Source organism: Physcomitrium patens, chromosome 8 (genome assembly GCF_059467195.1).
Source record: "Physcomitrium patens ecotype Gransden chromosome 8, ASM5946719v1, whole genome shotgun sequence".
Taxonomy (NCBI): domain Eukaryota; kingdom Viridiplantae; phylum Streptophyta; class Bryopsida; order Funariales; family Funariaceae; genus Physcomitrium; species Physcomitrium patens.
In genome coordinates, this window is record NC_143417.1 from 791,442 (window position 1) to 807,622 (window position 16,181).

General features: G+C 38.1%; 3 protein-coding genes and 1 long non-coding RNA gene across 4 annotated transcripts; 3 read left to right on the top strand and 1 right to left on the bottom strand.

Annotated features, from left to right (window-relative positions):
• The first annotated feature begins 135 nt into the window (after positions 1-135).
• On the top strand, positions 136-803 carry LOC149988409 (uncharacterized). Its single transcript, XR_016504354.1, has 3 exons — positions 136-193; positions 414-527; positions 671-803. It is a non-coding gene; the product is annotated as an uncharacterized LOC149988409 (long non-coding RNA).
• Positions 804-2,925: 2,122 nt separating this feature from the next.
• On the top strand, positions 2,926-5,580 carry LOC112285950 (uncharacterized). Its single transcript, XM_024527371.3, has 5 exons — positions 2,926-3,126; positions 3,738-3,886; positions 4,269-4,367; positions 4,714-4,839; positions 4,961-5,580. Exons 1-5 carry the CDS (start codon positions 2,987-2,989, stop codon positions 5,101-5,103), a joined length of 657 nt encoding a protein of 218 aa, XP_024383139.2. The 5' UTR covers positions 2,926-2,986; the 3' UTR covers positions 5,104-5,580.
• Positions 5,581-5,729: 149 nt separating this feature from the next.
• LOC112285704 (putative pectinesterase 14) lies at positions 5,730-9,151 on the top strand. The gene is made up of 7 exons (XM_024526719.3): positions 5,730-7,020; positions 7,154-7,202; positions 7,448-7,619; positions 7,795-8,001; positions 8,312-8,553; positions 8,762-8,794; positions 8,911-9,151. The coding sequence occupies exons 1-7, from the start codon at positions 6,237-6,239 to the stop codon at positions 9,062-9,064; spliced, it is 1,641 nt and encodes a 546-aa protein (XP_024382487.1). The 5' UTR covers positions 5,730-6,236; the 3' UTR covers positions 9,065-9,151.
• Positions 9,152-9,384: 233 nt separating this feature from the next.
• LOC112285705 (3-ketoacyl-CoA synthase 11) lies at positions 9,385-12,462 on the bottom strand. The gene is made up of 3 exons (XM_024526720.3): positions 10,854-12,462; positions 10,405-10,718; positions 9,385-10,251 (listed from the first exon to the last, which is right to left on the bottom strand). Exons 1-3 carry the CDS (start codon positions 11,877-11,879, stop codon positions 9,981-9,983), a joined length of 1,611 nt encoding a protein of 536 aa, XP_024382488.1. The 5' UTR covers positions 11,880-12,462; the 3' UTR covers positions 9,385-9,980.
• Between the last annotated feature and the right edge of the window lie 3,719 nt (positions 12,463-16,181).

Sequence of the window (16,181 nt, forward strand, 5' to 3'; positions counted from 1 at the left end):
GTTTTCATCCGAATGTTTTATGGTTCTATACATAAGGTTGTGAATGATATGTCTTGCTGAATTTGCGCACATGTGGAAGCTGAATTTCAAATTAGCTTTTCAATGACTGACGATGTGGTCTGAGTTATATCCAAGCAGGAATACATCATCTTTTGTGAACACTGCAAATCTGAAATAGCTTCTTCTAACCAAGGTGAAAGTTTTCTTAATTGAATTTGACTATGAAAAGGTTGAGAATGCAGAATTTTCGGATGCTATTATTGTTGAAATCAAATCGTTAATCGTGTGTGTGGAAGAGACATAAAAGATAGTTAATTGTTATAGTAATAATTTTTCTTATTCTATAAATGGATTTTGGACAATTTTGAAGATTTTTTTTATATTCTTGCTCTTCTACTAAGATCAAAATTTAGGGACAAGTGAACAAAGGCCAAGGGAGAGGTAAGGCATAGGCTTATAGAGAAGCTACCAGAGAATATGAAGAAAGGGCCAAAATATTATATTAGTGTAAATAGTCTCTTAAATAGGTGGTCAAAATCAATCCTAGTACCAACTCACTACTATTGTAATTAATTACCATTTTGATCTACTACAAATTACACTAGTTTTTTTGATTGTTGGCTTTAACTTTCAACCTCACATTATTTGTATTAACTATGGTTTTGTCTAGCAATTGCTTATAGGCAATAGGCAAGGCAAAACCAAGGTTGGTATGGGAGCTCTTTGTTATTTGTGTTTAAGGATGAAATAAAAATTTTGAAACATTAGTTGGGTTCTTTTCTATCAAGCCATTGTAGAAGTAGGTATGTATTGCATCACTTATTGAGGTTTGATGGATTTTCTTAGTCTTATCTAAAGGGATTTTAATTGTAAACTTATAGACATTTTGCTATGTGTTTTTATAATTGATTTAGTTGAACATATCTAATATTTATACATAAAAAATCAACACTAGGTGTTGAATTTGAACTATTTTTTCTCTTGTGTGTTTAATTTGTATAAGTGGTGATTGAAGTAACATAATATTTCTTTTAACTTAAATTTAGTTAATAATAAAAAAAGTTATAAAAAATTAAAAGGTTGTTGAATAGCTATTACAATTTTAAAGGATTAAACTATATATTGTACTTATTGGTACTAAATTAAGTATTTTATTGGTACTTATTAGTACTTATTGAAGAATTTTTAATGTCATTTATGGCATATTAAAGAGTATCAAAATATCTCAGACTTGTAAGCATATTTATAGATTAATTTTATTGTAATAAATAACTTAAGATTAATCTTTTATTTAAATAAAAACAAAATTTGAGAAGAATTATAAAAAATACAAAGAACCTTCTATGAAATATTAATAATCATGGCATGTTTTAAAACTTTTGGAATAAAGAAAACAAAGAAAAAATCCTCCAAATAAGAAAATTTTGTTAATTGTAAAATTAAATCAATTATGAATAAAATAAATTAGTTTATAATAGAAGTTTTTTATGAGAAAATTAGAAATAGATTGATTTGTATAGCATATTATATAATGGAATACATTAGTAATTATTATGTTTACAAAGATTTTTATACAACATTATTTCTAATAGCCAAAATTATTATTAGAGAGCTTTATCAATTTTGAAAATGAAGCAATTAGAAATAAGTGTATTTAGTGAATGCTTAGATAATTGTAACAAATTCTATCATCATAATAACCTATATTAATAAAAGTTTTTTTTTAAAACATCTTATAATTGAAATACTTTTATAAAACAAGGTTGTTTGTAGATAAGAGAATTTAGAATTTTTTAGAATAATAAATTGGTTGCAACAGTGGCAAAATTTATAGGAACTAAAATATCACTTATACCAAGATGCATAACTAAAGTGCCTTAAAAGAAATAAATTCAAAGGCAAAAAGCTAAGTTTATGATTTACTTTAGATATTCTACCATATTATTTTGTATAAATTGTACTTGTGCTATTAATTTAATTATTTAGTGCTTCACTCCTACATAATCTCATTATTCAAATATGCCTATTTATAAAATGCTAATATTTGTTTTTATTACCAATGAAGTAGCTTAATAGAAAATCATAATATATTAATACATATTTTAAACTCATGGTTCTTTTTTTATTATTTTTATTAAATATGATAAATATTTAAAATATTTATCATATTTTTTATTTTAAAATATATTTAATCTCTACTTGTGTAAAATATGGATTAATAGACTATTTTTAATTCATTTTTTTAAAAATAAATAAATATTAATTTATTAAAAATAATTCTTTATATATATATATATATATATATATATATTTAAGAATGTTTAATAGACCCATGCTTTTACTAAATTGATCCATCCATCTCAACTATCATGACAAAAAAAAATGACATCTTGATTCATTTCTCTACCTTTGGATCCAAAACAAATGAAAACCAACCACATTCATTAGGGTTACCATATATTTTTTTTTATCATAGGTAGATTGATTTAGTAAAAAATTAGATCTATTTAATATTCTCCTATATATATATATTATATTTTAAGTGGATTTATTTAAAGATACACTACAAAATTATACAACTATTTATTCTATAAACTACAATTTTTTCTCCCAAAAACACACTTGTACGAAGTATTTTAATAACTAAAGATTTTACAAGACTCAAAAATTCTAAAATTGGTTACTTATTCTTGTACATTAAATGAGACTCTTTTCTTTTCACATTAAAATTAACAACTTAAATTAAATAATTTAACAACTCAAATTAAATAAAAAAAAGTAACTTGGGAGTTAAAGTTCCATAACTACGGGAGGCACATATCAAGGAGGCAGACACGTGGCAAGATCGGATTGGATGTAGGTCTCGGACCCCACTCCCCCTTATGGTAAGCGGCCATGGCGTCTCTTCCACCATAGCCAATCTGCCCTTAGTTGCTTGTCGCTGCTCGTTGCGGTGCTTGCTGCGCTGCAGGATCTCGAATTGGCAATGGCGACCTTGGCGATGTCGGCTGCGCGGCGCCTGCTCTCCACTTCCACTGCGGCGAAAAAAATCGTCGCCCCTCGCAGTTTCCCGCATCAGTTCTCTCGCTCCGTGACGGGCAGGCCTGTTCAAGTCCCTCATGACCGGTGCGCCTATCTTTCAATCCTGTATCTGCTCTAACTGCGCATTACATGCAATTTTTGTTGTTCTTCATTCCGAATTCTTTCTTTTATACAATTATAGGTCAATCAGGTGACGTGATCGTTCTTATTACGTAGATCTGTTGAGTGGTCTGGTGGCTGCTTTAGTTTCATCGTTTGTCTCATGGTTGGGGAGCGCGTTTTAGGTTGTGTTGGCATGACTCGAATGGTTTGATTCTTGCACTCTCAGAGTTTCTGCTTCGAAATTTCGATTCTGCTTGTTTGTAGGTTCCCTCTGTGTTTCATTCATGGATTAATTGCGGTTTCGCTAGCATGTAGATTTTGTTGCATAATAATCTTGGCAGTAATTATCGTGCGACTTTCAATCCGGTAGATAGGTTTTGCCTTAGATCTAGCGTGTATGAGAGATTATCTTGTTATCGGTAAGACGCGACTTTGGTTCAAACCTTAGGGTTTAGGGTTTATTTATTTATTTATTTTTCCGTTTAGTGTACAAAACAATGGCTGAGAATTCAATATACTGCGGATGAGGATTATTCAGCGTCTACATGAGTAGAATTGCTTGGATTTGACGTAAAGCTGGTGGTGCTCCTCAGGGACACAAACGCAGCTTTGAAAAGCTTGCAGCAAGCGCAGCAGCCAGAATTTCAAGAGGAAGCCCAGGATATGCCAGGGTCATGGGTCGTAAAAGGACTAGTCCTCGCGATGTTGACCTACATCGGCATGAATGTGGCGCCCATGATGGGTATGATTAATCTCGCTTAATGCTACGTTGGACAAGCTTAAGATCTTGCTTAATTTTCCTCTTGATGGTTCTAGCAGCTCTTCTTAGCCCAGATTTGTCCTGCATTGCAATGACTTAAGCAACACTCAATCAAGTGCAATTCAGATGTTACTTTTCATTTTGTATCTGTGGTAGAATATGTTCGCACCACAGTTTCGCTGCCCGTGTGCGTGATTTCTTGTTTCTGTTTTCCTTCTTCCAAATTCGTGCAAATTTTGAATCTCCTGCTTTGCCTTTTCGAGTAAAATTTGTAAGAATATCAATGCAGGGTTAGCCGATCGAGTTGTCGTTATCGCAAAGTATATCAGGGTTTCTCTTGAATGTTTGTCTTGCTCAATTGTAGGCGAAAACATGGTGCGACATTCTGTTTCGCTAGTAAAAGTGAAAGATCCTTTCATGAAACGAAGTGGCGCCTCGCGTCTCGCCATGATTGCTACGGATGGTGAGTTTCCAAGAACCAAAAGCAGGGTTTAATCGTGTCAATGACGATTGAAATTCTTCATGAACATGTGTCTTAATTCCCCTCTCTTTCAGACATCAGGAATTTAAAATTGAAGTTCTAAATGTCACTTTTGCTGCACGTGAAGTTTAAAATCTTCATTATTAAATATGTTTCTTCGTTCGCTGAAATCTATTTTCATGTCATTACAACTTCCTTTGTTAAACTTGTTAATTGTTCCTATGCTGACATGCCATAGTATTTTTGAGCAATGTCTTTTGGAAAGTCCTTAGGTTGACGACCTTGGCAAGTTGTTGGAATACCTGACCAATATTTTGGTTCGTTGCAGATGATAAGCGGAAAAGAATAGTGGATGCTGGTGGCGTGAAAGCACTCTTGAGCATGCTTGAAACAGCTGCAGATGACGACACCCGTAGAGAAGCTGTGACGGCATTGGCAATGTTAGCACATTATGGTGCGTGCTGTTATTTTTGTGGCATCGTCTGTACTTCACGTAATATTTGTAAGGATCTCCCTTTCAACTAAGAAGTAATTAGCCTAGCAATGACCTTAACAAAGTTTTTGGGTTCTTACAGATCCCGCAGTGGAGGCAATTCATACGGCAGGAGGTGGTCTCTTGGTAAATACACTGTCAGAGTCAACAACTGACAATGTCACTCAAGAACACTGCTCTGCCTTGCTTGTGAAGCTGGGCCAGTGGAATACTAACAAGTCATAGGTATGTATTTACCATGTGGCTCTTACCTAGCGGATTTTGGTTCATTGACGATTTAAACCCTGATAGCGATTTTTTTGGTTCAAGAACTGTGAAGAACGAGAGCAACTGTGGGGCCTCAATTGTAAAATTATTTTTGTAGAATGTAGGAGCATCTTACACGTATTGATCCCATACAGTTCATCCGCTGATTGAGGCAATGAAATCACGGTTCGCATGACAGCGAATGGCGATGATCTTAGTAATCGATTGTATTTAGAATGGTGATATAGGTATTCTTCTAGGTTCAATTGGATACTTGTCATAGATGGTAGTATATTTCACCCTGCCAACTGGGGAATGAGTGAAGTAATAAGTGGATGATGCGTTGAAAACACCTAGTATTCGGAGTATGAGCTTCGACAATGAACTCTACTGTTTACTGTTTTTGTGAAGGCATGATTGCCTGAGTTCAACACTGGCGCTTGACACTTCCCACAATGTCATGGAGACCTTGTTTGTCTGCTACCATTGACCAACATGATTAAGAGTTGAATTTGTAGAATTTCACACCAGCAGAGTTTCGGAAACTTCAACACAAGCTCAATTCCTCCTCAGTGTCAGCTCAGGAGGAGTTCTTCACTTTTTGGAGCATTTTGAGGACATTGCTGTTGTGTGAACTGTGATCATGAAAGCATATTTACATTTTTTTTCCTGCTATCCTCACACAAATCTTGCTTACTGTAATGAGAAACTTCATGTTTCTATCCGAGCCTTCTGGCAGAGCCATGATTCTCTTTAAGTTCGCGCTTCTTCGCCCGCCGATCTTCGGTCTTGTCGACTTGCATTGATTAAAGTTGGCTTTGGGTCTCACTCAATTAGTGCCACGCTGATTGAATGTGCACTTTAACCGGGTCCGACGACCTTAGGATTGCGTCTCCAGCTTCGTGAATTCTTTTTGTCAACGGGAGTTTCAGGTTGTCAATAGTGTTTTGCATTGTTTGTTGCTTTGTTAACACGATTCCCTGTGTCGAGAGTACAAATTGGTACTGTTTCGAGACGACGAGAATCCAGTGCCAATCGTGTAGATGAACTTTTTGTGGTTAGAAACAGCAGGCAAAATCCTGTAGTCTACCACCTCGATCTTAGCGTGTGCAATGACAGAAAACATCACTCGAATTTCAAATTCCAAATATGTTAATCGTGCTGTGATTGTGATGGTTCTTATCTGCATGATGGATCGTTGTCACGGACAGTCATGGTGGTCATGGGGATCAAGTCCTCCACCGCCTTCTGCATTGACGGACTCATCGACTGCTGCTGCACCTTCAATCAGCTCGGCATCCGCTCCAGTCACTTCGCCTTCGATCAGCTTCCCAAGTTTTGGAGCCATCCCGCCCTCTTCATCGTCAGCAGATTTATTGACTTCTGCCCCGCCTTCGCCATCCATGAGCTTCTCAAGTTTTGGAGCCATCCCGCCCTCTTCATCGTCGGCAGATTTATTTTCTGCTCCGCCTTCGCCATCCATGAGCTTTTCAAGTTTTGGAGCCATCCCGCCCTCTTCATCGTCGGCAGATTTATTTTCTGCTCCGCCTTCGCCATCCATGAGTTTCTCAAGTTTTGGAGCCACCCCACCCTCTTCATCGTCAGCAGATTTATCGACTGCTGCTCCGCCTTCGCCAACATTCTCAACGATTACTGCATCTCCGCCCTCATTGTCGAGTTGGACATCGTCGCCGCCATCACAAAGCACCCCAACCTCACCTGCGACGCCACCTTCGCCCACCTTCAGTGTTCCGTCATCTCCAGCACCTCCGCCTTCCACCGCACCACCACCCCGTCCAACTAACAGCACGACTCTCTTTGTGATGTCAACTTCATTTTCTTTCGGATTCGAGACAATCTACACGTCCGTGCAGGATGCCATAGATGCAGTTCCAGGTGATCATCCTGTCGTTTCTCCATTTTTTCTAGGAAACTTGGAACTCTTGTTGATGGCAGTACTGTTTTCATGCGGTTGTGTCCGGAAGATCTTGACACCATGCCTTCTAATTTCTCCTTCAATGCTCCGCAGAAAATAACACTGAACTTTACACTATTGAAATTTTCTCCGGCACGTACTTGTGAGCATTTCTAAACTTCATACTCCTCGTTTTAGCTAGTCTTTTGATATCCACATACGTTACTGAGCAAGTTCTTATCTCGGGATTTCCAGTTGGTTTGTTGCTGTGATTTCAATTTTTTTTTTTTTTTTTTTTTTTTTTTTTGCGGTTTTCTTTGGTTGTGATGTCCCAAGAGTACATCAGTGGGGGTCAAAAATCTGCCAATATAGTGTACATGTTATGTGCTGACTAGCGTGTTGTGACAGGGAGAAAGTGTCGATCCCAGCCACAAAGCCTTTCATTACACTTCAAGGAGCTGGAAGGAATACTACAATAATCTCATACAATGATACTGCTAATAGTACTAATTCTACAGTGAAGAGCTCCACTTTCTCCGTCTTCGCTGCCAATTTTACCGCACGAAACGTCACCTTCCAGGCAAGTTTGAGTTCCCTTCAATGCAGTAACGCAGGTAATACTTGAGACCGATTCTGTGGGTACTAAATTTGTGCGGTATTTATCACGTCTAGACTATTTCCGGCGACGAGATCTTGTCGTCGCCCTTGGCGTTCCAAAACATGTTTTTTGAAATCTAGCAACGTTAATTGCACAGAATTCAGCACCACACGCTAGTGCAGGGGAAACTGGTGCCCAAGCAGTTGCTATGCGGGTTGATGGAGACATGGCAGCCTTCTATGGCTGCGGTTTCATCAGCTCACAGGACACCATATGCGATGAAGCAGGACGGCATTATTTCCGAGACTGCTACATCGAGGGGAATATCGATATCATCTGGGGTAACGGGCAATCTCTTTACGAGGTACTAACTACGGATTTCAGAATAGCTCCATCTTTTCACTAGAATCTGTACATCTAGAAATGCATAAAGAAACCACAGTGTTTGCAAGCAGAGGAATAAAACGTACAACCGAAATCTGTTAGAATGAAGTACCAACAGTAGCATTGGCGCTTAACACTACTAATACCGTCGACAAATTCTGGTGAATACTCACAATTGTGAGCTTGCCAAGGACAAAACTCAGACTTGAGACGGTGATACTTTGCAATGTGCGGGAGGACAATGTAATATCTCATTTTCGCATGCTGACAATCGCGTCGGGTTTTACCAGTACACGCAAATACAGTCGACCGCAATAAAAAACACTGGGAGCATCACGGCACAGGGTCGTAATTCTGATAACGAAACCACAGGTTTTTCATTTGTGGGTGGCTCCATAACCGGCACCGGCAAGAATATCCTCGGCCGCGCTTATGGCCTGTACTCGCGTGTCTTCTTTATTGACACATACATGGAAGACATAATTAATCCAGTGGGTTGGAGCAACTGGCCAACGTCGAACGTATCCAAAGGGTAAGCATTTGTCTTCTTCTCCAAGGCCATATCCATGGTCTGTCTGTGCCTGTATGAGTTCTCGTAGACTTGTTAATATCTGTACTCTTCAGCAGGACTAACAGTGGATGGAAACTAATTCAAACATGTCGAAAAAGAATTTCGGACTAAGCATCCTGGTTAGTTTGTGAAGGTGTACTGACAGTGCAAGGTTTGTACCCAAATGCAGGTCGCGTCGCCTTCTGGACAATTCAACCGTCAGGTTAGACAAGATTCTCACACATTGATATTCTCACTTCATACTATGCCATGATCTGTAGAATTTCGACAAGCCACCTTCCTTACGTGAAAACGTTATGAATCGATGGGTATGTGCAGGCATGAGCAATATGGTGAATATGGAAACACAGGCCCAGGAGCAAACTTAACAGGTCGAGTTAGTTGGATGTTGAATTTGTCCGAAGCCGAGGTTGCCAACCTCACAAGCTTAAGCTTTATTGATGGAACATTGTGGCTCTCTTCGGAGACATGACCCGACGTTTGTGATCCTTGTGTTACATAATGCTTGACCACTTTGTATGCTACATTTATGATAATCTTACATGTCTGAGGCTTTTCCCATCTGGCTCATGTTTACTTGAGCGTGCAATGATTATTGGCTTGAAAACGGTGTCACATTGATAATCTTGACACGTTTTAGACTCAGGGCAGACACCTTCCAATAACGAAATCGTCAGTGTTCAGATGATTCGCAGAATATGTAACCGTCATGTATTTGCGGAAAGCAAGCCTTAAATATTCTGGGCACCATGATCAGAAACCTCTGTCCTTGCTGAACTCTGGTCTCCCCTATTCTGCTGAAGCAAATCACGTCCTAAATTAGATTGTGAAGTGAGTTCAAATGATGGGTACCGGGCTACTGATTCACATCAGTTCAGTTTATGACTGCCTGATGAGGACCGTAGCTGGGTAGAAAAAGAAAAAGAAAACTATATATATATATATATATATATAAAGCTATAAAACTATATATATATATATATATATATATATATATCTAGCTAATGAAATTCTTGGAGAAGATAGTTGGGACTCACGATGACTGCTGATTCCATAGAAAGATTTTTTTCTCTTTTTTTTCTCTTTTTAAAAGATTGGCCGCATTTTATTAGCGAGCAATCATTTTTTTGCATGAAATTTATCTACACACAATCCGAAAGGTTTCGTTTTTTGCGATTGTCACATGAGGACTTCAACAGCAATGGCCTACATTTCAACAACAGCCACCATGATAACAACGTGATATCGAGTATTCTAACTACTCATAAGCTTCTCTTTGAGGTGACTTAAAGTTTTCTCCACTTAACGACTGGAAACCTCGCACTCACTCTTGATGAACAGGGGCTGAATGGGGCTTCAAGTTTCAGTTTGTGTGACAACTGCTTCCTTCACGAAGAAGCCGACACAGCAGGTTTAGCTGGCACGGGAGGCTGCACCAATGTGCACTGCGTGACTTTAACAGGGAGCTTATCTATGACATCATTCCATGGGTTTAGCGCCGGCGGTTGAATTGTGCGCATAGCCCTCCACACAGCGCTGTTGCATTTGAATCCCGAGCCGAAGGCAATCTGCCACACTCGGTCGCCTCTCTGCACTCTGCCCTTGGCCTCGGAGTAAGCCAGCTCGTACCATAAAGAGCTGCTAGAAGTGTTGCCAAACCTTCAACGATCACCACACAGAAAGTCGATTTTAACATCCAGTCACATTAAGCGTAGGACATCCACGGAGTTGGATATTACTGTACAAGGATTAAGATTTGTCAAGCGCCGACGAGCTGCGGAATAGAGGGGATGTGTTTGAGAGGATGGCTACCTGTACAGGGTCATTCGAGAAGGCTCCATGTGCCATTGAGTGAGCTTAAGGTTTTGCTCGATTTCGTCCAGAACAGCTCGCCCCCCAGCATGGATGCAAAAATGCTCAAATGCAGTTTTGAAATCTGGAATGTAGGGCTTGTTGTTCATGTTGAACACTTTTCTCGCCATCAAGCTGACGAGGAACTGTATCTGCTCCGTCATGGGGAGTACCAGAGGACCCAGTGTTGTGATGTTCGTCTTCAGGGCATCGCCAGCGACGCTCATGAGGTCCTTTGAGAGCGTTACCCCAACGTGGCCCTCGTCATCCTCTTCCTGCCAACCAAAGATTTTCAATCGAAACTGTTGTGTTAAAAACAATTTAAAAAGGTCTAAGAGCTTATACAAAGAAATATACACATGTGTTCGTGAAAGTAAAGAAACTATGTGCACAATGCCATTTGGGCTGACCTCGATTACGCATTGGTAGCATCTGTCGTCGGCGCCCTTGTGGGTTCGCACGGTGTGCATGAGCTCGTACTTGGCACGGCGACGCTCGCTGCTCTTATTCGACAACAAAACAGCAGCGCCTCCCATTCGGAACAAGCAATTGGTCACCAGCTTCGACCGTTCATTGCCAAAATACGGCGACCTCGCAAGGATTTCCTGGCTGCACACAATGGCGTATGAATTTCGGTGCACTTGCAGGAGATCTTTGGCAAGGTCGATGGCGATCAGTCCAGCGCTGCAACCCATGCCGCCGATGTTGATGCTCTTGATGTCGCCGCGCATTTTGTACCTGTTCACGATCATGGCGGACAGCGAGGGCGTGGGGTTGAACAAGCTGCAATTTACGACGAGGACTTTCACGTCCTTGGGATTCACACCAGTTTTCGAGAACAGCTCGTCGAGTGAACTGAACATATTGGTCGCGGCTTCATGGCGAGCTACTTTTATGGAGCGGTTCAAGGGCGGGGTCATCGTCGCCCTTGAGACATAGCTGAAATCTCCCAGACCGGACCGCTCCAGCATTTTTCGCTGAAAGTTAATGCTCTCAATGTTGTACAAACCAGTCGAAGCGGCGTAGTCGAGCAGCTCCTGCTTGCTTATTGCGTTCTCCTCGTGGGGATGGTAGCATGCAAAGTCCACCATGTACACTCTGCGGGGGCTGCACAGAAAGTACAGAGTGATGGCGAACACGAACAATCCGGAGCATGCTATCACGCTGAACAAGTTGTATTGCAGCTGGTCCCACAACACTTGTAAAGTTTCCCCGTGTCCGAGCCGGTTGATTTCAGCCGTGGTCAGCATGAGCAGCGGTACAAGCAGCAAGCAAATGAGCGCATGCATCGTGAAGAAGTTAGTCAATCCGCGGAGCACGTACTTCAGCTTCACTGACTGCAGGAAGTCAGGGAGCGCGTTCCGGATCTTAATATCAATCAAGGGACCCCCCTTTCCACGCTCTCGAACACTGACATCATCCCTCCCCGCACTCATGGTTTACTGTTCGATGGGAAACTGACCCTCGCCGATCAGCAGAAATTCGAATCCGCAATCATGCAAGACTCAGTGAGTTGAAATCTGGAAGACTATCCTCAACAACACAGCGCTGACAGCAAGTATCTTGTCAATCTAAAATAAGCCAAAAGTCGTCGCTGATGAATCCGGTTACAATGCCGCTAAAACTATACACCACCCCACGAGCAGGTCAAGTGTGATCAGGATTCAAAACTATCAATCACACAAATTTTCTGAAGGCTCGGATCATGAGAAGTGGATGCTGTGCTAAATTTGATCACAATCGTCGCAACATGCACATTCAAATTATCCAATAGCCGGAGAGGGAACAGTCTTCACACAACCGCTAGACTCACGACGCTGCTGCAGTGCAGTGACGGGGCGAAGAGGATCCTCCCCTGGAATGCAGATTAAAACTGAAGGTCTCACCCACCTTGAGAATTGATGTGAGCCGTGGGATACGTCGTAGCATGACGCTGTAAGCTGTAAAGAGTGGGTGCGCAAGCGGGTCAAGGCCACGTAATGTGCGGACTCATCGAATGGTGGAGATTCACTACCCTTTATACTCAAGGCTGTGTTCAGGACAGTCCCTTAGACGTCTCCTCGACCTGCGCCTCTTCTTAAAGACGCCGCACTTTGGTTCCCGCAGGAGATGCTGACTGATTTAATAAACAATGATAATTCCTTGTGTGTCATGAGATTTTCAGGTTACAGGCCACAGTACCGTGCTCCCCCCCCCCCCCCCCCCCCACCCCGCCCCCATTACAGCTGCCATGATTGCCGCTAGAATTTTGACCTGGTCTTCCAGAGCAGTAGTGCGGGTGAGGAGGATTGTGCGTTGGCCCCCGACTAAAGTATTCGCAAGACATAACTTACAGCAGCCCTGACTCTCTCAAGGCCACTGCTTAATTGATTCACATGTACTTCTGTATAAGTTAATCTAACCTTTGATTAAACTGACTAGCTACTTTGCGATGATGCCATTCATCAAGGTAAGGGGCTCATGCTTGCCTTGGAAACTGATGGGGTGCAGGCGTCGAGCCAGGAAGCGTTTAAGGGGGGCGGGGGGGTTTGTTGTGTGTCCTGGATGGTAAGTTCTGGGCTGTAGGAATAAACACCGTTTCACTGAGGAAACGTTTCGCTTCGATTCCGCAGAACCACCTCTTTAATAGATCTAGCAAGATGAGTTAGGATGTTGCTTGACTGCACACCCGTCGACGACGACCATCATCGCTCCTGTGCTCACCTCACACAAATAACTAAACAACTAAACAAACACAGCATTGACAGAACTCCGCACTGTTCCACACGTCACCGACGTCATGCCATGAAAATCCATTCTGTCGAACTAACTCCACTAAAGCTCGCCTCTTCCGCTTCCTTACATCAGTTCTGATCTGCACTGCACTGCACCGAACTGAACATTCTGGCACTGAATTTTCACCCGCCTCCGTCGAGCTTTGGATTGGATCAGCTGAAAACCTGCACTCCGACGATGGTACCCACATGCCCAACCCCTCCTCTTTGTAGATTCCTAAGGTTCTATAACTCCTTGAATAAGTTTTGTTTGTAAATCTGCTTACTTTTTATATATATATATATATAGATAAACTTATTTGCTTGCTTGCTCGCTTAAGTTTATAGATAGATAGATAGATAGCTACTGAAATTATGTGGAGAAGGTACACAGAATGATAGATGGCAATGGTTCGAAAGCATAGATTCAGGTTCAATGGACAACTCAATTCTTCGGTTGGTACCATTTTGGGATCTGAAAATTGCACTTCACATACACATTCTGGCCCCACAAATGGGCCTTGTTTTGTGGGGGTGAGAATCTCATGCAAAAGTCCATGCAAAGTTATCCACTTCTTCCCCTTTCTATTGCTTTCATTGCTGGGAGATGATATTGAAGGCCAGAAAACTCAGCTTGGAGACACAAAAACAAAAATTAAGAATAAAAATAGATATCTAAAAAAATGTTGTATTAGTAAAATATCTATCTTACAAACAAATAAAATGAAATAAAATCTCCACAGTGGTAACATTGAACATTCTTTTAGAATTTTTCTAAAAAGCTAAAATTTATCAACTGGAAGCTTGGGTTGAGTCCAAGATTGAACAGTTTTATATCAACAATTCTTGTACAAATAACCTTCTTGTTGTTAAATCCCTTATTATTATTATTATTATTATTATGTTTTTACTTTTACTTTTACTTTTTCATTATCAGTATTTTCCTGCTATACATGAGTGTATAACATTCATGATGATTAAATTTTTGAATATTTTTTTGTATTTGAATCAGGTACATTAGTTTTATTTTTCTTCATCTAATAAAAATTCATATTGATCACATTCGTAATAATACAAGATATTACCTTCAAGTTATAAATACATGTTTTCACACAATAGTTGGTTGTAGATTTGATTGAATGTTTGATGTGTATACACAAAAAAACATACAAAAGTATGGAAAAATATAAAAAAACACAAAGGGTTTAAAACTTATATTCAAGTGAATTTTTTGAGGCTATCTTAAAAGTCTTTCAGGTTAAATATAATAAAATTTCATTTTTGAATTAAAATTAGAAAAAATAAAATTCACAAATGAAAAATATCAACAATCAATGGCTTTAATAAATTAGATTGAAATAGACTTGTTAGAATATTTTAGTGTTGTTAAAATACACTTCTCTTGTGCAATAATAGCATTGTCAAAAAACTCACCTATGATAGTTAAAAATATCCTATATTAGATCGTAAAATTTGAATGGATCCAAAAAATGAAGATTTTTTTAAAAATGCATCAAAAAACTTGTAATCAATTTGAATATATTTAAATTAGATTGCTACAAAACTCTCAATAATTTGTATGCACTACAACAACAATATATCAATTGTTTGAATGTAATAGCAATAATAATCTTTACATAACTTAAGCCTACTTTTTAACTCCAAATATATTATAAGACATAAATTGGTACCCAAAGGGTATATGCACATTTTGTCAAATTACTCAAAATATTATGCATATGCAGTATAATTCAAAATTTCAGGTTACTATGCAACATTAGAAAAAAAAAGAAAAAAAGAAAAAAAGAATGTTAAAATTTTAATATTTTTAATATCTACTTTGAGACAACATAATATTCATCAATACAATTAGAATTCTTAAAGTAAGATCAGTTAAATGTTGCTAAAAAACACAACAATGATAAATCTATACAAACATACTTTAAATATTAAATTTCTTATAAAAAAGAAAATAATGAAATAATAATTTCAAAGTTGTGTTAAAAAAATTAATATTTTAATATTAAATTTAAAAATTAAAAATTAAGTATTAAAATTTTGGAAGTATTCAAGTACGTTCTAACATGTTTTTCTTTAAAAATTGGACTGAAAAGTTTATAATGATATCATATTAATATTTTATTATAATTATAAAATTTAATAATAAAAATTTAGAAGAATTTATGTTGTATTTTAATATAAAAAAATCTATATTAAAAAAATATTAAAATATTTCCTTGTATAGATGAATTTTTGTACCATAAATTGTTTTTTATGGTCTATGGTACCAAATGACATATATAGTTGATGTTGTGGTAAAGACTATTTATTATAAACCAATTATTACAGAAAAATTAAAAAGGTTTACACATCAAAAAAAAGTTTTTGATGAAAGTGTAAATTTTTCTAAAAAGAAATAAGGTAATTATATTAACTTTGACATTGTATAGATCTATTGAAATTGGTTGGCAACTTGTTATCTATTGAATAGGTGTTTTAAAAGATAATTTAATTTTTATGAGTAAATTATATCATATGTCTAAAACAAGCAAAAATAAATCGAATAAAGGCAATACATTCTGTTTTTGGAGCAATATCTTTTATTCACCAATCTTTAAAAAAAACATTTATATATACACATATATAAATATATATATAATATATATATATATATATATATATATATACAGAGAGAGAGAGAAAAAAAAAGATTTAATTTAATTACATACAAATATTGTGGACATACAAGTGTATCGAACTAAACTCCACATTGAGCTTGATTCAACTATAGCCCAAATTAATCAAGCTTACTATTGCATGTATTTAAAAATATGGCTAAGCTTGACATGATAACTTAATTTGCATACAGTACTTAGCAATTTATATACAATATATATATTTTTTAAAATTTTAATTTTTTTGATAAATAATTTGGGATAAAATATTAAATATTCATAGTATACAAATTTAAGTATTAAATTGCAT